We start from the raw sequence: 22420 nt of genomic DNA on the forward strand, positions 1-22420 counted from the left end.
AAGCAGGCCTTCTCTCTAACTGAACCCCCTTCATAATGATGATAGCATTAGAGAGGACACGTGCAATTCATTTTTGTTTATTTTCATTTCGCTGTTCATTCTCATTTGGCTTTTTGTTTCCCTTCATGCCTGTGTTTGAACTTTAAAGTTTCTACAAAGCTCTGTTCTTTTCATAAGAAATGCTTGAAAATCAATTTCACTATTGTCTCTTTTCCTCCCTGTCCATTATGCTTTATTTTGCTAGTTATGTTTTCCTTGGCTATAAGCCTATATTATTTGTCTTCTGGAATCTCATCTTCCAGACTTTCTCCACCTTTATACTGGTATTAGTTAAACTGGATGTGTCCCTCCTCACTGTACTCGAATCCTTTCTTTCTGACTACTTGCAGTATTTTTTTTCTTCAACCTAAAGGTTCTGGATTTTGTTCCTGAGAATTTTTGGTTTGAGGTTTCTAAGAGCTCTCTTTTTTCTAGTAAAGATATTCAGGTAATCCAATGATTCTAAATTTTGCTCTGCTCAATCCATTATTCAGGTCAGTTATTTTTTGCTATGTGATATCTCACATTTCCTTCTATATTTTCAGTCTTTTCACTTCTGAGTATTTCCAATTATCTCACAGAGTTGTTGGCTTCTATTTGGTCCATTCTAATTTTCAGGGAGTTTGTTTCCTGAGCAAGGTTTTACAACATTATGTCAAGCTTATAATTAATTCCCTTTTCAATTTTTTTTCTTCTATAACTCTTATCTTTTAAAATTCCTTATTCAATTTTAGTTTTAGTTTTATATTCCTTATATATATTTATATATCCCTACCTCCTCCTTTGCCTTGAGAGGGCAAGGAAAACAAGATTTATATGAAAAATGTCCACATTAGCCATGTTCCAGGAGGGAAAAAAAGAAAAAAGAGAGAAAGAGAAAAAATACATATATGCTTCAGTTTTGACAGGTAATTTCCACTAATTTGCTTATGATATCAGCCTTTATGACTAAATCATATACTCATCTTGAGCCAATCTTGTAATATACTATGAGATGCCAGTCTATGCTTTGTTTGTTTTTTCCATTTTTTTTGTTAAATTTTTTGTTAAATTTTGTTAGGTTCTCACCTCAGTAGAGGCTGTATGGTGTCCACTTACGCTCATGTCAGGTGGATCTGAGTTCAAATCCAGCCTCAGACACTTAATAATTACCCCATTACCTTATAAAAAAATATTCTTGCCCAGTAAATTTTTACCCAATTATCTAGGTTCTTTGGGTTTATCAAACACTAAGTTATTTTGCTCTTTTCCTTCCATTTATTGTGTACTTCATCTATTCCACTGATCAACCACTCTATTTGTTATACAATGTAAATGTTTTGATGATTATAGCTTTGTAGTACATTTGACATCAGGTAGTACTCCTTTCTTACCATTTTTTTCATTGATTCCCTTAATACTTTTAGCCTTTTGTTCCTCCAGATTAATTTTGTTATTGTCTTCTAGCTCTATAAAGTAATTCTTTGATAGTTTGATTGGTATGCACTGAATAAGTAAATTAATTTAAGTAGTATTATCATTTTCATTTCATTGGCTTAGCTTATCTATGAATAATTAGCAAATATTTATCCAGTTATGTAGATCTGCCTTTTTTTGTGTGTAGAGTTTTTGTGTTCATGCAGTTCCTGGGTGTGTGTCTCTACAGGTAGATTCCCAGGTATCTTATATTGTCTTCAGGGTTTATAGGGTGTTCAAGGAAGACTAGCATCTCTGGTATGAAGGCTTTTCCAAGGCTGCCTGTGGTGTCCATGGAGCTCACCTCTCACCTGTGGTTCCAAGAAAGTAAGAGCATTGTACAATGGTCCCATCCCAGTAAACCATCTCAGCCAATGGATTAAACCTGGTTGAGGCTAATTCACCAGCAGCAAACCCATCAGTCAGTTACAGGGTTATCTACCCCAAGCATGAGACAACTGGCAGAATGAGCTGATGAGATAGATCATGAAGGTGATTGGAACAGGTTCTATGGAGAACTTAGAGCTTGCTAGACAAGGTCATCCACTGCATCCTGAGGTCATTGCAAGTCATCCTGATCTTTGTCTTGCCACTAGATTTCTATGACTCTGGAAGAGAAAGTGATGTTGATGAATCTGCGCAACTCTTGTCTCACTTAAATCCAATTCATGCATGCAATGAATCAAGATATGTGAGGTCACTGATCCTCTTTGAAAACAAAGGACTGGGGCAACTAGGTAGCAAAGTGAATAGAACACTGGCTCTAGAGTCAGGATGATCTGAGTTCAAATGCGACCTCAGACATTTAATAATTACCTAGCTGTGTGACTTTGGGCAAGTCACTTAACTCCACTGCTTTGCCAAAAAAAAAAAAAGGATGAACAACATACTAACTGCTGCTACATTAAATGGATTGTCCCTCTTTATCTCTGCCTGCTAGGTTTGGTTGTAATATATAGAAATACTGATGATTTGTAGGGATTCATTTTACGTCCTGCAACTTTGCTGAAGTTGTCAATTGTTTAGACTAGCTATTTAGTTGACTCTATAGGGTTCTTTAAATTAACCATTCTCTACAAAAACTAATAGTTTTGTTTCTTTGTTGCCTGTACATATACCTTCAATTGCTTTTCTTCTTTTATTGCCAAAGCTAACATTTTCTAGTACAATATTGAATAATAGTGGTGATAATGGACATTCTTGCTTCACACCTGATTTTATAGGACAGGTTTCTAGTTTATCCACATTATAAATAATGCTCATTCTTGGTTTTATTTTAGTTTTTAGTTTAAATTTATTTATTTATATATTATTCCAACTATATGTAGTTGGAATAATAAATTCATTTTTGTAACATTTTGATTTCCACATTTTTCTTCTTCCCCATTTTTTCTCCCCTCTCCCTTTGACAGCAAGAAATCTGATATAGGTTATACATATATAATTAGTTAAATGTATTTCCAAATTAGTCCTGTTGTAAAGATAAATCAGAGCAAAAGAAAACAAAAAACCATGAGAGAGTACAAAAAACATAAAACAATTTTTTTTTAAATTTTATTTATTTAAGGCAATGAAGTTAAGAGTGACTTGTCCAAGGTCACATTAGCTAGGCAGTTAGTTATAAAGTGAGGTCAAATCTGAATTCAGGTCCTCCTGACTCCAGGGCCGGTGTTCTATCCACTACACCACCTAGCTTCCCCAAAACAAAGTTTTTAAATGGAAAATAATATGCTTTGGTCTGTACTCAACTTCCAAAATTCGTTTTCTGGAAGTGCATGTATTTTACATCACGAGTTCTTTAGAATTGTCTTTGATTATTGTACTGCTGAGGAGAGCTAAATCAATCTTATTTGATTATCATACAATGGTGATGTTAATGTGTATAATGTTCTCCTGGTTCCACTCACTTCACGCAGCATCAGTTCATGTAAGTCTGTCCAGGCTTTTCTGAAGTCTACCTGTTCATTATTTCCATCAGAACAATAGTACTCCACCACATGCATGTACCACAGTTGGTTCAGCCATTACCTAATTGATGGACATCCCTCAATTTCTAATTCTTTGTCTCTACAAAGAGTCACTCTTGATTTTTAGAAAGATAACTACTTATCCTTTTAGGAGAGGCTCCATTTACTTTTATGCTTTCTAGTGTCTTAAATAGGAATGGGTCAGGGGGTAGCTAGGTGGTGCAGTGGATAAAGCACCGGCCCTGGAGTCAGGAGTACCTGGGTTCAAATCTGGTCTCAGACATTTAATAAATACCTAGCTGTGTGGCCTTGGGCAAGCTACTTAACCCCATTTGCCTTACAAAAATACCTAGAAAAAAATAGGAATGTGTGTTGTATTTTGTCAAAAACTCTTTTTGGCATCTAGTGAAATAATATTATTTTGGGGGGTTTGTTATCGACATTGTCAATGATTTAGAGTGTATTCCTGAGACAGTAGGAGAAAAGAAATCACACTGTATCTAGAATGGGGCTGAGTGACAATGAGTGTTATTCGTTCATTCATATGCTCATGCAGCCAATATTCAATCACTATTTTCACTATTTCTTAAGCATTTGCTGCACATTGGTGTAGTTAAATCACATGCAGATAATAAGGTTCTGTCTGTAAATATAGTCAACTTTCTAGACCAATTCAATTCAATAAGAATTTATTAGGCACCAGTTATATCCAAGGCACTATGACTTTGGGAATACAAAGTCAAAATTGAAAGAGACCCTTCCCTCAAGGAACTCAGTATCAACTGAGATATCACATGTACATAAGTTAGTATATACAATGTAATTTGAGAAGGGAGAAAGCACTAGTGTGTGTGTGTGTGTGTGTGTGTGTGTGTGTGTGTGTGTGTGTGTGTGTGAAAAGGTATCATATTGAAGGTAGCTGCTCCTCAGAAGGAGCTCAATAAGCAGCAGTGACACAAGAATACAAGTTAGCAAAACCTTATAGCTTCTCCCAAGGGGAGGAGAATGGATGTCAACAGGAAGTGGTCTCCAAATTGGGTGGGCTGCATACAATAGTTGAGGGTGGGGACAGGTTTGGCGATTGAAGGTTTAGACTCAAGGGCTCAAACTTCTAGGAAGTTTCTTGTCCATAGGAGCACAACCAGGACTGGTAAAGTTATTTTCTATAACCAATGACAAAAAAATGCTGGCCCTGGATTCAGGAGGATCTGAGTTCAAATTTGACTTCTGACAAATTGTGTGGCCATGGACAAGTCATTTCATCCTGTTTCCCTTGGTTTCTCATCTACAGGATGACCTGGAGAAATAAATGACAATCAGCTCTAGCGTCTTTGCCAAGAAAAACCTGCAAATGGGATTGTGGAGAGTTGGACACAATGGAACAATCATTGCCTAATTAGGAGTGGAGAATTGGGGGAGAGGGACCCAAATATTTAGGGAATTTAACTCTGTGCTATCTGGCTACAGGCTTGAGGGGAAGAAGAGGAAGTGTGGTAATACCCAGGCTTCAGGTCATACATGCATCCTGGGTAACTGAGGCTATACAAGTCAAACCAGCTTCCACAGGTTCAAATGTCTTGACGAAACTAAGAATTCCAATGTGACCTTTGGGAACCTGGTTGCCTTCACCCTTGGGCAATAGCAGCAATTGGACAGAGGGAAAAAATCCTACAGCTATTGACCTGTCCTCGGCACAGATCGGGTTGGTGAAGACAACTTGGCATGAGCACCCCAACTTTCCAGATTCTCTTGTACTGTGAACACTGGTTTTGTGTCTACCATAGTGTGACCTTGTCTTGAATATGTCAGTGATCAGCATCTGAGTGTTGCATTTGTTTCGTCTTTATATGTAACGAATAAAGTCCAAGTGATACAACATATACAATTCCAAGTGACACAACATATACAAGTCCAAGTGATACAAATAGGTTGTGTCTGGGAGGTAGCCTACCTAGGTTATGCAAGCTTTTTCTGCCTACTCTGACATTTTGTTTCTCCCCAAGGGTTACTCTGTTCTGTCTCTTTGGGGTATTGTATCTCTGCCAGGGACTATATTAAGTGATAGGGAAAGAGAAGCAAAGGACAGTTCCTGCCTTCAAGGAGCTCATAGGCTAATGGGGAGACAACATGCCAACAAGCAAAGCAGAATGAAAGTACTAGAATGAAGGAGGATAGGAAAAGATTTATTGCTAATGAGCTAAGACAGCACAAATCCCGACACACAATAGGTGCTTAATAGACGTTTATTGACTGATTTGAAATAAGTGAAGAAAGCCAGGCCAAAACTTGAGAAGAGGGACAGCATTGCAGGTATAGGGAACATGCAGAGCAAATGCCTAGAGCTGAGAGATGGAAGGTCTTGTGTGAGGGACATTGGGTAAGCCAGGGCCATGATGTTACTAGATCACAGAGTTTGTTAGGAGTAAAGTGTCAGATAACTGGAAATGCAGGAAGAGCCTGGATTATAAAGGGTTTTAAAAGACAAACAGCAAATTTTATATTTGATCCTGGAGGTGATAGTGATCTAGTTTAGATTTTATTTAATAGAGCAAGACTTTGGTTTTGGGAAAATCACTTTGGCAACAGCAAAGATATTTGGACTGCAGTAGGGAGAGACTTGTGGCAGGCAGACCCACTTACAAGCTGTTGTAATAGTCCAGGTGTGAGGAGGTGAGGGCCTGACCAGGGTGGTGACAGTGTCAGAGGAGATAAGGGGAAGTGTTTGAAAGCTATTGTGAAAGTAGAATCCACAGAATCTGGGAACTGATAAGTTGAAGGAGGGAGGGAAGAGAATGAAGAGTAGAGGATAACATCCAAGTCCTGAGCCTGGGTAATTGGGTCCTTGACAAAAATAAGGAAGTTAGAGAGATGTTGGGGGCAGAGGAATTGTTGCTATTTATCCTTCATTCTTAAAGAGGACCATAACATCATGAAAGTGAACATCTGGCTTGCAAGTGAATTGTATTTAAGTGAGCCAAAACTGTTGCAAAATCACCAGTCTCACTTTCTCCTCTGGAGTTTTCTGGATCCAAGATAACATATAGATTAGGATGACTGGAGACCTAGGCCTTTTTAAGCTAAATTCTTTTCCAGATCTCAGTCTGAGGCAATGCCCATTCAATGATCAATGTAGGTAAGCAATGAAGCAAAGAATATTATCTTTTACCTAGTTAAAAAAAAATACAATCTGGCAAGGAAAGACCCTAAGGTTTCTGACCATAACAGAAACAATTGTTATTCACAGTCCTTCTGAACTATCAGAGTCCAAACAATGACTAAATCAGTACTGGACTGGGCCATATTGTTGATCAATCATTGAGTGCCATAGTGATTTGGGTTTAAGGCATGGTCCTTTAAAAAAAAAAGCAATTTAACTGGTAAACTCCAAGATATCTTAAGAAGTTTCAGCAATTAAGTAAAGGATATGATTCCCTACTGATGCAGGGGAAAGATGAAGAGAATTGTGAATGTAACAAAGAGTTTGGGTGTAGATGTAAGTTGACTTGAAGTAGAGAATTATGATTGTAATAAAACAATTGTAATCTTAAAAGCTGCTTGAGTGGAGACCCTCCCCATTCTTAATGTACCATTGATTCATTGTTTAATGTAAAATTAGTATCCTGATCTCCTTAGGCTTTACCCTCTCCTTAATTCCTGATCTAGTAAGAGAAAGGAAGCTCACCTTTTGCCCTCTGGATGAGAGGCAAGACATAAAAACCTGTTTAGGGAGTCTTCTCTGAGGATGACCCAGCCAACACTGCTTGTCTTGTAACCTTTTTAATATTTTTTTTGTTTTTTTCCACCCCTGCTTTCCCAAGTCTAAATAATGATTCTTCATAGGCAGAACCAAACCCAAGTAACCAGCAGCTACACTATGAGGACAGAGAAAGAGGAGGAAGAGAAGGAAGGAAGGAAGGAAGAAGAGAGAGGGAGGGAAAGGATGAAAGGAAGGGAGGGAGAGAGGAAAATGTGAAAAAGGTTACTTGTTCATTGTATGAAAGGGAGCTCAGAAAACCGAGCTCAGTGAGGCTTTTGTGGGGAAGTATATTTATACATTGGCATAGTCAGAAGGCAGAGTCTTCAGTAGGTGGGATTTTCTTGTCCATCAAAGAGTTCCCTGACATGTTTCCAGTTAAGTTCATCAAGGGTGGATGATAGCTGTCAATAATTTCTTTAACTTGGAGGTTTATCAGTGATGCTAAAAGATTTTCACAAAGCTTGGGGATAGGTCTTACTTGTCTTGATGGGATCTAGGGAGGTAGAAAGGATAGCTTTTTTTTAAGTCAAGGTTCACCTTTACAAAGGATAATTTGTTAAGAGAAGGCTCTCTAATGCAAATTAAAGCATCTCTGAGGTATAACCTCACACCTCTCAGACTGGCCAATAGGATTAGAAAGGACAATGATCATTGTGGGAAATCTGGGACTCTAACATATTGTTGGTGGAATTGTGAACACATCCAACCTTTCTGGAGAGCAATTTGGAAAGGGTAATAAAAATGTGCATACCCTTTGATCCAACAATACCACTATTGAGCCTATTCCAGCAATACCACTACTAGGCCTATATCCTGAAGAGATGATGAAAAAGGGTAAAAACATCACTTGTACAAAAATATTCATGGCAACCCTGTTTGTGGTGGCAAAGAATTGGAAATCAAGTAAATGTCCTTCAATTGGGGAATGGCTCAGCAAACTGTGGTCTATGTATGTCACGGGACACTAATGTTCTATTAGAAACCAGGAGGGATGGGATTTCAGGGAAACCTGGAGGGATTTGCATGAACTGATGCTGAGTGAGATGAGCAGAACCAGAAAAACACTGTACACCCTAACAGCAACATGGGGTGATGATCAACCTTGATGGACTTGCTCATTCCATCAGTGCAACAATTAGGGACAATTCTGGGGTATCTTCGATGGAGAACACCATCTGTACCCAGAGAAAGAACTGTGGAGTCATTCAACTGAGATCAATGCATAACATGGAACCAATGTAAACACTAATAGAATGCCTTCAGTGGTGGTGGGGAGAGGGAAGCAAGAATGGGGAAAAATTGTAAAACTCAAAATAAATAAAATCTTTCATTTAAAAAAAACTGTGGAGTATGAACAAAGACCAAGGACCTTTAATTTAGAAAAAAACTGATATCTTGTTGTCTGATCTTGCTATCTCTTTTACTTTATGTTTCTTCCTTAAGGATATGATTTCATTCTCATCACATTCAATTTGGATCAATGTATACCATGGAATCAATGTAAAGACTGGCAAATTGCCTCCTGTGGGGGGTGGGGGGAGGGAAGTAAGATCAGGGCAAAAATTGTAAAACTCAAAATAAACAGAATCTTAAAAAAAGAGAAGGCTCCTTAAAGACCAAGTTAGCCTTTTCTAATTGGATCTTATTAAAAGGAGGCTTTATGTGAAAGGTAAATTTCCAAACATTTGTGTTTTTTAGAAAAATATGTTAAAAATTATATATATATTTAGGATTTTTGCAAGGCAAATGGGGTAAGTGGCTTGCCCAAGGTCACACAGCTAGGTAATTAAGTGTCTGAGGTCAGATTTGAACTCAGGTACTCCTGACTCCAGGGCTGGTGCTCTATTCACTGTGCGACCTAGCCACCCCTAAAAATTATATTTTTAAAAGGGCAAAATCCATCCTTCACTGTGGAAGACATTACATTTAAGATGTTTATAGAGCATCCAGTTAGAGTTGCAGATCAGAAGTGAGATTAAGACCAGATAGAAATGCAAAGAAATCATGTTTGAATCCATGGGAGCTAATGAGATCAGTTGACAAATAGTACAGAGGCTAAAAGAGAAGATTATCATAATATCAACTGTTGTGGCTCTGGTATGTACAATATTTTGCAAGTTGTCTCCCCCAATAGAATTTGCTTCTTTGAAGACTGTCTTTTGCCTTTCTTTATATTCCCAAAGCTCAGTACCATGGCAGCACACTATAGATGGTTGTTTGTCCTTCATTCTCAAAGAAGACCATGACATCAGGGAAGTGATGCCATGACATGCACATGAATTGGATTTGATGAGGGGGTGTTGTGTAATGTCACCAGTCTCACTTTCTCTTCCACAACCATCTGGGTTCAGTGACTAGATATGAATCAGGACAAGTGTAGATAGCCCAGGGTTGTGAGGCAATTGAGGTTAAGGTCGCATAGCTAGTAAGTGTCAAGTGGCTGGAGAGGGATTCGAACTTGGGTCCTCTTCACTACAGGGCCACCTGGTTGCCTAAAATACTTCTTGAATAACTGACTGATATCTCAGGATCATAGATTTAAAGCTGGAAGGGACCTTAGAAGTTAACTAAGCCAATCCCTTCATTTTCCCAAAGGGAATACTGAGATGAGAGAGAAAAAGTGAATTTTCTTACTCTCTGTCTGTCTCTATAGGTACACACACACACACACACACACACATCTATTCTATTAGAAGTGTGACAAAATGAATAGATCATTGGCCTGCCAATCAGGAAGACCTGAGTTCAAATCCCACCCTAGATATTACTGTCTGTGTGACCCTGTACAAATCTCACGGTCTGTTGACCTTTCAACATCCTTCCAGCACTAAATCTAGAATCCTAAATTTAGTGGACAAATTTGGATCGGAAGCTGGGTCCTCTGTCCCTCTTCCACTGCACCACGTGTGTCGCCCGTGGGGTCATGTGTGGGATTGGTGCGTGTTCTCTTTTGTGTCCTCCTGCGTCTGCTCCGCCGCGTGCGCGAGGCGGCGCCCCCTTCTCGGGGTGCTCAGGCTCGGAGTGTGCCCTCTGCTTCTGCAGTGACCCCCGGCTGGGTCCTGTGCTTGCACCTCCAAGGCAGGCCCGGCGGCTCGGGCACGGAACTACAACTCCCAGCAGCCCCTCGCGGCCGGCCGCCGGGGAAGACGTGGAGGCTCCCTGGGACCGGAGCCGACTCTACCTCTGCGGGCCGAGCTCAGGAGCTGCAGATGCGGCGGCGGCGGCGGCGGCAGCAGGGGCCGGCTTAGCCTCGCCCCTGGCCTCCGCGCGGCTCGGGGGGGCCATGGGCAGTGGCTGGAGCCGACGGGACCCGCGCAGGTGAGCTGGGGGCGACCCCCCAGTGGAGCGGGGCTGGGGCATCCCCTCTGACAGCGCGGGGGGACCCCCCGGGCGGGGCCTGAAAGGAGGGGCCCGCGGAGGTCCCGGGAGAGCTGAGGATCCCCGGGGGCTGCATTTTGGGGGAGGGGGCTTGTGCCCAGGGCAGTGGGGGGGGCCGTCCTCTCGGCCCCAAGGGGAGCAGGTTGACACGGCAGAGCAGCGGGGCAGCAAGCAGCGGATCCCCCTCCGCTATCGGCAGTGGGGGTACAAAGAGAGCCCAGGCAGTCCGGGGCTCCAGGAATCCAGTCTGCGGGTTCTAGTCCGCAGCAGCCCAAGCTCGAGTTCTCTTGTCCCTTCCTCCAGACTCCCCCCCCCTTCTCTCTGCTGGGCACAGGGTGGATGCCCACCTGAGCCTTTCCAGAGAGTATAATGCCCGCTCGCACCTGAAGAGGCTTCATCCATTCCAATCCGAGTACCCTCGGCCCCAGAGACTTAGCAGCTTTCTTCTCTCCCCTTCCCCCCAGTAACTCCCACAAGGGTGTAAAGACAAGTGGGGGGCTTGAGCCCAGTTGATTGTCCCACCTAGCCCCGGATCTGCGAGCCCAATGAAGGCCCCCCATGACTTCCTTTGAAGATTAGAGCCTTTGCCTTTCACTCATCCCTTGTAAACCGTGTGGACTGGGGATAGGTGGCCAAGCAGCCCCGGATGCAAGGTCCATTGGGCCACTTTTACTGAGAGACCATTGTGGCTCTTCTGTAAAGTCTGAGACACACACAGAAAAAAATGACCCAGGGACAGAGTCCACACCTTCCTGTTTCTTAATTAAGAGCCCTTTCCTGTCTATTGTCCTTTCCTTGGGTCTAACTGAAATCCCACCTGTTGGGAAAGAGGCCAGTCCTTGTTCTTGTCATTAAAGAACACTTATTTGCCAGACTCTGTTCAGTAATTTAGGGCAGTAAATACAGAATTTCCCAATCTGTCATCTGCTCATCTCCCCACCTCTGGACTGAGATGTTAGGCTTCTCTGTGCGGCCAGGGGACCCAAAGGCTTTCCCCCATAGCAGTGTTTGTCTAGAAGGTTCTGTCATCTGCCCCATTAGCAGATTCTCTAGGAGGCTGGACTATGAGACCCTGTGAGGACTCAGAATCCCCAGGACCATTGCTCCCAGTGGGTCTGTGCTTCCAAGACCAGACGAGGTTGCGCTTTCTCCCACCTCATCAGGTTCTCCCTGGACATGGGCTTCACTGGCTTTCACCAGTAACTCCTTCCTGCCCAATACAAAGGTTTTCAGAATCCTGGCCGGGATTCTTGGCTGTGAGGTGAAAGGGAAGACATCTAGAGTTTGGGCCTGAGCCAGGTCATCAAGAAAAGGGGTAGGGAGGAGAGAGGAGGAAATGGAGAGGTTCCTGAATAGCTTTGACTCTGACATTCTGCCCTTTGTTAGAGCCCCCATCCGTAAAAGGAGATGAAAATACATAAGATAAGATTAATGCATGTGAACTGCTAGGGAAGTGTGAGTCATTAGTTTTTGGACTGGACCTGTGATTTCATTGGGGCAGGAAATTCCAGATCAGGAGACACCCTTTCCCCAAGCTTGCTCTGCAGCTTGCCTCCTTACCTACTTGCCTGGATCTTAGAGGGATGAAGCCAGTTGCCTAAGCCTGGGGAAGAGGTTTCTCCTCACTGAAACCATCTTCAGGACAGCTCCCACAGTAGCAGCAGAGAGCCACTTCCCCCCCCCCCCCCATCTCAGCCCTATTCCTTGTAACTGATTTGGGCTGGGGGCTCCCTCTTTGGAAAGCTTTTCTTCTAAGGGAGCTTGGAGATGATTTGTATCTCAGATAGCACCAGTGAGTAAAAAATACCACTTCTGTATTTTTATGAATCAATGTTGCATTCTGGAGGTTGTGGGCAGCAGTTCGATCTGTGGTGATGGTATATTTCCAGGATAATTTGGTTGAGCTCTCAGAGATCTATTAAAGTCAGTGCTCCTCGCAAGGAATCCTTGAAGGAAAATGAGAGGTTGAATTCTGGCCACTAGATATTACTTGCTGATTATTCACTAGATGCTAAAGTTTTATAATGTCGTTTGAAGGGGAGTCAGAAAGATTTGGGTTCAAATTCCACCTCAGATACTTATAAGCAGTGGGATCCTGCTAAATGAGGCCTCAGTGTCCTTATCTGCAAAAAGGGCATCATAACACTAAAGCCTACTTCCCAGGGTTGTCTGATTACTATCTGTAAAAGCATTTCCACCCTTCTAGCCTTGTATCCATAATGTATTTCAGTCTCCATTTGTTTATATAATCTGTGTCCTTTTCTAAATGACTTTCCCCTTCTCAGCTAATCTTCTCTTTTTATAATGGGGAAAGAGACTTCAACCAAAGAAGGCAGTTAATCTAATCTAATCTAATCTTATTTTATCTTGTAGGTAGCTGAGACACAGATCTCAATCAAAAGAACCACATTTAATCTAATCCTCCCATTTTATTGTAGGGAAAACTGAGGCCATCTAAACTAATCTTTTTATCTTGGAGGAAGCTGAAATCCTTAGAGACCACTATTGAGAGATTAAATAATCTAATTTCCTTATGTTATCAGACCTGAATAAGAGAAATGAGAGCTTCCTTAAATAGGGACTGCCTCTATCCTCATCTTTGGAGCTCCCTAATTTTTGTGTGAGGAGGAATTCTCTGCCTGCTATGTTCAAGATCAGAGCTCTGTGCTCTCTCAAAAGGAGACACTGTGCAAACCGCACATGTGTCTATACACTTTTCGAAAGGGATTTTGGGAGGGAGTCTCACATCCTCTGAAAGAAACTAGGGGTTCTCAGCGACCTAGTGGAAAAGGGTGAAAACAACCTGTTCAGAGGTATGGAGGTGGCAGTGATATCTGAGGAGCAGGTTGTGCACTGCAGAGTGTGTGGAGAGCAATGACATGTAATAGACTCAGAAAGGGAGGCTGAAATCAGATTGGGAAAGACTATAAATACCAAAGAGTTGATCTTTACTCCTCAAGGTGATGGGAGTTTGTATACAAATGTGCTAATGTCTAGTAGGAAATGTTTCCTGAGCAGTATCCAGATAGCACTAAATAATGTGGGACAGCCAGGTGGTACAGTGGATAAAGCACCTGCCTCAGAGTAAGGAGGACCCTAATTCAAATCCTACCTCAGATACCTGATAGCAATGTGACTCTAGGCAAATCACCTAACCCCAATTGCTTCCACAAAATAATAATAATGATAATTTTCTAGGTCCTTACTTTGTATCAGGAACCTGGAGTCATATTAATATTTTTATCATTCAGTCAAAAAACACTTAATAATATAATAATGTGGCAGGTACTCAGTCTAGGTGATGAAGATACAAAAGAACCATAAAATCCCTACTAGAAAGGAGCTAAGGAAGAATTATATCTAGAAGTAGATATAAAGAACATTTTTTAATGTGAAAATTTAAAATTCAGTTTTATTTTCAGTTTTGAAGTCTCTCCCTCGTCCACCCACTGAGAGCACAAGAAAAACAAAATCTGTCACAAATATGTGTGGTCATGCAAAACAAATTGCCACGTTAGCCATGTCCAAAAATAAGGGGGAGAAAAAAAGAGAAGAAAATATGCTTCAATCTCCACTCTGCATTCATCACTTCTCTTTCTCACATGTTTTCAGAGTCCCTTGGAATGCTGGTTAATCATTGTGCTGATCAGAGATACTAAGTCTTTCAACATTGATTATTGTTACAATGTTGTTAATACTATGTAAATTGTTCTGGCTTGCTCACTTCACCTTGTCTCAGTCCATATAAATCTTCCTAGTCTTTTCACCATTTCTTATAGGACGATAATATTCCATCATATTCATATACCCTTGTCCAGCCATTCCCCAATGTATGGGCACCTCTCAGTTTCTAATTCTTTGCTGTTACAAAAAGAACTACAAAAATATTTGGGAACATATAGTTTTTTTGTAGTGTAGACCTGGGAACAGTAATGCTAGGTCAGCATATATGCCATTTAATAGCTTTGGGGCATGGTTCCAAATTGATTTTTCCAAATGATTAGATCTACCAACAGTATACATTCAAGTACCTGTTTTCCCAAAACTCCTCAGTTTCCCAAAACTTAGCATTTACCATTTGCCTTTTTTTTTGTCTCCTTGGTCAATCTGATGAGTATGAGGTAGTAACTCAAAGTTATTTCAATTTTCAGTTCCCTAATTATTAGTGATTTAGAGCAATTTTTTAAAACTTTTTTTTTTAGTTTTTGCAAGGCAATGGGGTTAAGTGGCTTGCCCAAGGCCACACAGCTAGATAATTACTAAGTGTCTGAGGCCGCATTTGAATTCAGGTACTCCTGACTCCAGGGCTGGTGCTCTATCCACTGTGCCACCTAGCCTCCCCTAGAGCAATTTTTTCCATATAACTTTTTTGTCTTCTTCTGAAAACTGCCTGTTCATATCCTTTGACTGTTTATCAACTGGGGAATGGTTCTTATTTTTATGAATTTGACTCCATTTCCTATATATTTGAGATATGAGGCCTTTATCAAAGAAATGTACTGCAAAGTGTTTTCCTACCAGTTGCCTTGTCTTTCAATATTAGCTGCATAGCTTTGTGTGTACAAAAACTTTTCAATTTAATTTAAACAAAATGGACCTTGTTGCCTCTTGTGAACATTCTCATCCCTTACTTTGGTCATGAACTTTTCCCCTGCTATAGATCTGACAGGCACTTTCTTCCATGCTTTCCTCTTTTGCTTCTGATACCCTTTGTATCTAAACTGTGAACCCATTTTAAGTTTATCTTGATATATAATGTGAGACCTTGGTGTACTGGTGAACAGCTTTCCAGTTTTACCAATTGTCTTTGCGCTAGTAGTTGGGATCATTGTATTTATCAAATACTAGGCTAACTGCTCATTTGCTTTTGTATATTGTATACTTCATCTGTTCCACTGATAGATCTCAGTTTCTTATTTGATACCAAATGGGTTTGATGATTATGACTTTGCAGTATAGCCTCAGATCGAGTTCTCTGACATTCCCTTCCTTCTCAATTTTTGTTTTCATTGATTCCCTTGTTATTCTTCATCTTATGTTTCTCCAGATGAATTTTCTTATCATTTTTTTCTAACTCTAAAAAGCAATCCTTTAGTAGTTTGGTTATTTTGTACTAGATAAATTATTTTAGGTAATATGGTCTTTTTTTAATTTTCAGAAGTATAAAAGAGTCAAAATAAAAATTTCACAAAGAAAACCATGCCTTCTGTTTAAAAACAAAAACCTGAAAAAGAAATCTATATACAACACCATTTAAGTGATCCAATGTGACAGTATCTATAACTTCAACTTAAAAGTATTCTTTAAATCCTTATAGGTTAAATATCAAGGAAAAATTTGAAAGTAGATATAGGCCTCTTCTTTAAGATTAAAAAAATGTAGCCAAGTTTTATAATATTTCTTTAGGTTGATGATGTTTGTCCTTCATTATTGAACAAGACCATGACATCAGGGATGTGATGCCATGAATGCATGCAAATTGAATTTGATTGTGGAAGTGTGGAGGTTGCTAAATTGCCAGCCTCACTTCCTCCTCTGAAGCGAGATATAAATTGAGAAGACTGGAGATGGCCCTGGATGCAAAAGCAATCAGGGTTAAGTGACTTGCCCAAGGTTACATAGCTAATTAGTATCTGAGGCTGAATTTGAACTCAGTCCTCTTGACTTCAGGCTGGAGTTTACCCACTGTACCATCTAGCACCCCCATTTTTTCTACATTAGGTGCAATATGATTAATACAGTTCTGTGTCGAAATGGATAGGGTGCCGCCCTAGAGTCAGGAGGATCTGAGTTCAAATCTATTCTTAAACACTTCTAGTAAGTGTGACCCTGTTTACTTCCATTTCTTCATCTGCAAAAATGAGCTAATATCTTTATCTCCAATATCTTTACCAAAAAAAAAATCCCAAATGAAGTGTCAGACAAGATTGAAAGGATTCACCATAAACAAATTCCTGAGTGCATCTTGGCAGATAGATTCCTAAGTATTTTATATATTTTTATAAAATACTAAGTATTTTATATTTTCAATGGAATTTTTCTTTTTCTCTCTTCCTACTAGATTTTGTGGGTGATATAGAAGTACAGGTGATTTAAATGGATTTATTTACATTTTGCAAGTAACAATCAATAATTAATAATAAATCCTAGATATGTCCAATAATCTACTAATCAATAATGAAATAACTTTATTTAATCATTACTAGATAATTTTCATTTAATCATCAGTAACAGTTGCCTCTTACATTTCATTTGCACTTTTTATGTTTTCCAAAGCTCCACCATTCACTTTTCAGGACCTTTTCAAGATGTTTTATCATGCCTTGAATAACTAGAGAACCCCAACACACACACACACACACACACACACACACACACACACACACACACACACTTCAAAAGGCACACACTTTTGGGGTAGGAAGAAGGGAGCTGGTAGAGCTAGCAGGGGTCACAGATGTGGGCCTTCAGAGAAGGATCCCCATGGCCCCAAAGTCCTGGGCTTCACCCCAAGGGGTGCCAATGAAGACATTTCATATGCTTTCTATTTCAGTCAAACTGGTCTCTCTCCTCCCAAGCTGGCATGAGAGACTAGGGATAAAAATACTAGCAAATGAGACAGGACTGGTAAGAAGGCTGGATGAAACTTTTTCCTTTCTGAGAGAAAGCTCAGAGATGAGCCATACCTCCTTTCTTTATCTCCCTCACAGGCTAATTGAAAGTACATTTTAGGGGCAGCTAGGTGGCGTAGTGGATAAAGCACCGGCCTTGGAGTCAGGAGTACCTGGGTTCAAATCCGGTCTTAGACACTTAATAATGACCTAGCTGTGTGGCCTTGGGCAAGCCATTTAACCCCATTTGCCTTGCAAAAACCTAAAAAAAAAAAAGTACATTTTATGAACTGCAAAAAGTTTCCCTAAGTGGGAATTGTTGCCATCATCTGGGTCCTCACTATTTTTCACAATTAGTCAAAACTAGTTTGGTTCTGAATCCTAAGGCATGTAGCTGGCCTCAGTTCTAACTGCAGGGTTGAGTCCATATCCTAGGCTGGTGTGTACTTAGAACTGACCTAATAGTCATATATTTGTGGGAGGAAGAGGTGGGGAAGAGAAGGGGGTCTTCTTTTTTTTTTTTTAGGTTTTTGCAAGGCAAATGGGGTTAAGTGGCTTGCCCATGGCCACACAGCTAGGTCATTATTAAGTGTCTGAGGTCGGATTTGAACTCAGGTACTCCTGACTCCAGGGCCAGTACTCTAGTACTCTACCCACTACGCCACCTAGCTGCCCCTCCAATTTTCAAAAAAGGGAAGTGATCAGAATCTGTAAATTATACTTTGGTGAGTTTTTACTTTGGTTCCTAGAAAAATTCTCAAAGGGATCATGAAAGGAATAGATAGTAAACAGTTAAAAAGGGGAAGCAAGCAATGACTAGAAAGAGCCAGCGTGGCTTCCCCAGAACAGGTTGTGCCAGACTAATCTCATTTCCACTTTTTGCCAGAGTTGCTAAATTAGTAGCTGAGAAGGGAATGATAGAGATATAGTTTACCTAGATATGAATACATTTTTAAAAAGAGTAGCCTATAATGTTCTTGTGGAGAGAATGGCGAGATAGTATTTAGATGGCAATTGAAGTTCCGATGGTTTGGGAATGGTTAGGTTATCAGTTCAATGTCATTGTGCCCTGAGATCCCCAGTGGAGTCCTCCAGGAAATGGTACTTGGTCCAGAGCTGCTTATCAGTGACTTGGATAAAGACAAAGATGTAGATTCATCAAATCTAAAGATTACACAGAGGGAGGAATTAAAAAAAACTCTTGACAGACTAGAGAGTATTTGGCTGAATTTAGTCAAGAAAAAAATCAATAGAGTTCAATATAAAGTCTTTATTTGTGTACAAATAAAGTCAACCATTGGGAAAACACATGTAAGACATCATTCTGGGGGGTTTTGTAGACTTGCTCAATGTGATGTGACGGCCACAACAGTTGATGCAATCTTGGACTTCCAGAAACTGGAATGTTGGTTCCACTGAATTCTACTCTCCTCAGACCTCATCCGGAGTTCTGTTGGGTTCTGGGTACCACAGTTGATGGAGGACACTGATAAGCTAGGATGGTGAAGGGCCTTGGGTCTGTGTTCTTTGGAAAGCAGTGGAAAGAACTAGGAATATTTAACCTGGAGATGAGAAAACTTGGAGAGACAGAATGACTGGGTTCAAGTATTTAGAAGGCTGCCATGTGAAAAAGGAAAACTTTTGTTCTGTTTGGCTCCAGGGAATGGAGTAATATGGGTAGAAGGTCCAAAGATTGAAGCTGGACATCAGGAAAATCTTTCTGATTATCAGGGCTGACCCAAAGTAGGATGGTATTTCTCAAGAGATGGTGGGTTCCCCCTTCCTGTATACCTTAAAGATGATCACTTGTTGACTGTGTTAGACTGGGTATTTTTTTCCTGTATGGGTTAGACTAGATGGCTGCTGAGGTCCCTGCCAACTTTCATTTTGTGATGGGGGTAGAAAGACTATTGACTCTTCCAAATGCTAAAGAGAACCAGAGTAGGGGGAGGGACTCTTAGGCTGTCAAAGTTGGCATCCTCTGCCTCTCCTAGGTGACACGCCCATCTCCCTGGTTCCCCTGGCACTGTGTGAAAAGGAGCCCTGTGCCCAACTCAGTGAAAGACTGTCCCTCCAGCTTGGCATTTCCAGAACCCCTGGACTGGACGACACCATCTAATATATCCTTAGAGCCCCAAGAAACCCAACTGAATCTTTTACTATTCATAAAGCTGCTTATAGGGTTTTTAGGAACATTTTGGGGATTTGAGTTATGGAAGAACCTCAGCCAGTCAGTCAAGGATCATTTATCTTAAGCACCTACTGGATACCAGAGACTGGGTTAGCAAGATTTATAAAAACAAAGAAAGAACTAATCTCTACTCCCCAGGAGATTACATTCTGGTGGCAAGACACAGACAGAGATAATTTTATATACGTATTTAATAAAATTAGTTTTTTACATATATACATATACATACATACATATATATATTAATTAAATAAATTACTAGCTGTGTGACCCTGGGCAACTCAATTAACCTCTATTTACCTTCATTTCCTCAACTGTAAAAAGAGGATGATAAACAAGATTATTGTGAGGATCAAAAGATCTACTATTTGTAAAAAATTCTTGTCATAGTTCACAGAAAGTTCTTAATTACTTTATCCCTCCCAGCCACTTGACAGGCCTCTCAGTAGGTACTTGAAGACAAATTTGGGGCCACTTGTCCTCACCTTCTGGGAAGGAAGTTTTCACTGGGTCCTTCAAGATGAATCACCTTGGCCTGGCAGTCCCAAACAATTATATTAGCTGGTTTTGAGATTCCTTCCTGAAGATGATTGTTGACTGTGGTCTTGACTGTGGTTGGGAATTTGTCTAATGAGGCTGGGAATCCTCCTGCCTCAGATACAAGCTGTGTCACCCTAGAGAATCCTCTTTGACTCTTGGAGGATCATTAATATCTGTAAAATGGGCAGCTTATGATTGACCAGGTCTTAGGGCTTTGTTGTTGCAACATAATAAGATGTGTTGTTCCAAGATTATTGCTATTCCCTTTAAAGGACTAGAGAAAGAATTATAATTCTTGGGACACCTAGAATAGCCCTAAGTTCTCCATTCATCACAAACATATGGCTTTAGCCACATCAGGAGGGAGTCATCTAAATGACCCTGAGCTGGGAATTTAGAGACCCTCCTCCTCATCCCACCTCAGCCTCAATCAAGAGAATGGCCTTAAGGAGTTTTTTCCTTCCAAGTCTCTTTTTAAAGAAGTTCAACATTGTATGGGACTCCAGGAACATTCCAAGCCAACTAATAGTTTCATAAAGAATCCCCAACAAGTTGGCATCCCACCTGTGTCCAAAGACCTCCTCGGAAGGGGAACTTTGTAATTGTTCTCATCTAACCCAAATTTGCTCTCTGCATCTTTCTCCCATGGCTATTTGTTCAGCACTCTGCAGTCAAACAGAATAAATCTCATTCCTAACAGCCTAGCAGACACTTGAAAACAGCTATCATACCCACACCCCACCCCCACACCCCCACCCCCGGTCTTCTCCAGTTCTTTGAATTGATCCTTAAATAATATAGATTTGTGTCCTCTGGACCTCAGTTTCCTCATCTGTAAAATGAAGGAATTAGTTAGACTGGATGATCTCAGAAGTCCTTTCCAACCTCAAATCTATGACCCTATGCACTATGCTTTGTCCCCGGTCTGGGGGAAATTTGGAGAGTCTGAAGCATTGCTCTATACTGTGGCCAGTGAGTGAAGAGTAGAGGGAGAGTCATTGGGCTGGAGGGCTGGGAGGGTGGTGGAGGACTCCAGAAGCCAATTTGCTTAGCATCCAAGCCTGCATCTTTTGTGTCTTCTGAACCCCGTGCCTTCCCCTACGCCTTCTCTCCAAGCTTTGATTGCCATCTTACCAGTCCAGGCTTTGTTTGGATATTGTTTGGAGAAGGGGTGGGGCTACCAAGCACCCAGATCCCTCTCTTCCTCCACCTCCTTCTCCTCCTCATTTTCCTTGCCAACCAGTGATAGTGAGAGGAGACTCTTGTCACTATCCTGGGCAGTGAATGAGATGTAGGATAATAGCCCACAATCTATTATCTAATATTTGGAAGAACTTTTCCATATCACCTGGTCCAGGTGTTCTTAGCCTGGAGCCCAAGGGACTAGATTTCAGTAGGTCTGAGAATCTGGATAAGAAAAAAAGAATGTCTTCTTTAATCTCTAATTGAAATTTCTCCTGTCCTTCATTTAATTATGAGATCCAATGGGCTAGAGCTCAACTACCTGATATGTGGGTGGTACAAAATAGACACTTTATCAATTACACAATACTCTGAGTTGGGTCCCAAGAGAACACTCTCAATCTTGTAGGAAAGTGGGATTCCAAGAGGAGGAAGACTTGAGCTAATTAAGATCAGAGTCAGAAGAACCTGAGGCCTGAAAGTTAGGAAAACTTGTGAACATTTTGTCCTGGTGTTTCCTCTCTCCCCTCCTATTAAAATTGGATTGTTAGAGAGCCTTTGAAGTCATCTGCCCCAGCATCTCCATTGAAGAAACTGCAGTCCAGAGAAGTTAGTTTTTGCCCAAGGTGGCACAGCCAGAAAGTGGCAGAGATAGGGGCCAAGGAAGACACCTCTGCGGTATTTTACCTCTTGGGTAGCAGATGTCTGAGTTCGTTTGTAAATAACAAGGTTAGATAATATGAGGACATCTCCATTCTCTCCCATGGCCTTCCTGTGACTAGTAGCATAATTCCTGTGGCCTGTGGTATGGTCACCACATTCTGTACTTTGAGGAACTGAGACAGTCACACTTGGCTCTAATCTGAGAACAAGATTTATTAGCATTATACAAATGCATAGGGGACACTTTGCCCACCAAGAAAAAAAAAATACAAGGGAAGGTGTGTCTGCCACATCACTGTCATCCTGGGTCCCAGGGCTTGTTCATGGTCTGACAAACAAAAGCACATGCACATAGCTGCCCCTGAGGAAATTGGTCATGGCCTTCACCAAGGCAGAGGCAGGGGTCTTCTCTGAGTTTTCATGTCAAGATAGACAGAGGGAAGCTACAGCTGTTCAGAAATGTGCCAAACCAGTATATACAGACCTTTTACTAGTAAACTCTTGAAGTTAAACACTGGGGAAGGTAGTTTTCCTTTGGCAATGGTGGCTATATTTATGAATCCATTTCTGTCCATCTAAGCATTCTCCTGATGGGAGGAATCCAGTCTAACTAGCTTGCATCCTGTGTGTTAGTATC

The 22420-nt window shown here is 40.9% G+C and overlaps 1 protein-coding gene across 1 annotated transcript in view; it reads left to right on the plus strand.

Annotated features, from left to right (window-relative positions):
* Positions 1–10266: 10266 nt before the first annotated feature.
* ATP13A2 (ATPase cation transporting 13A2) overlaps positions 10267–22420 on the plus strand; it is a 34712-nt gene continuing 22558 nt past the window's right edge. The window contains exon 1 of the mRNA XM_074218296.1: positions 10267–10536. Within this exon, the coding sequence (XP_074074397.1) occupies positions 10502–10536 (35 nt within the window). The 5' untranslated portion in view covers positions 10267–10501. The remainder of the gene's footprint in view (positions 10537–22420) is intronic.

This window comes from Macrotis lagotis, chromosome 1 (genome assembly GCF_037893015.1).
Source record: "Macrotis lagotis isolate mMagLag1 chromosome 1, bilby.v1.9.chrom.fasta, whole genome shotgun sequence".
NCBI lineage: Eukaryota > Metazoa > Chordata > Mammalia > Peramelemorphia > Peramelidae > Macrotis > Macrotis lagotis.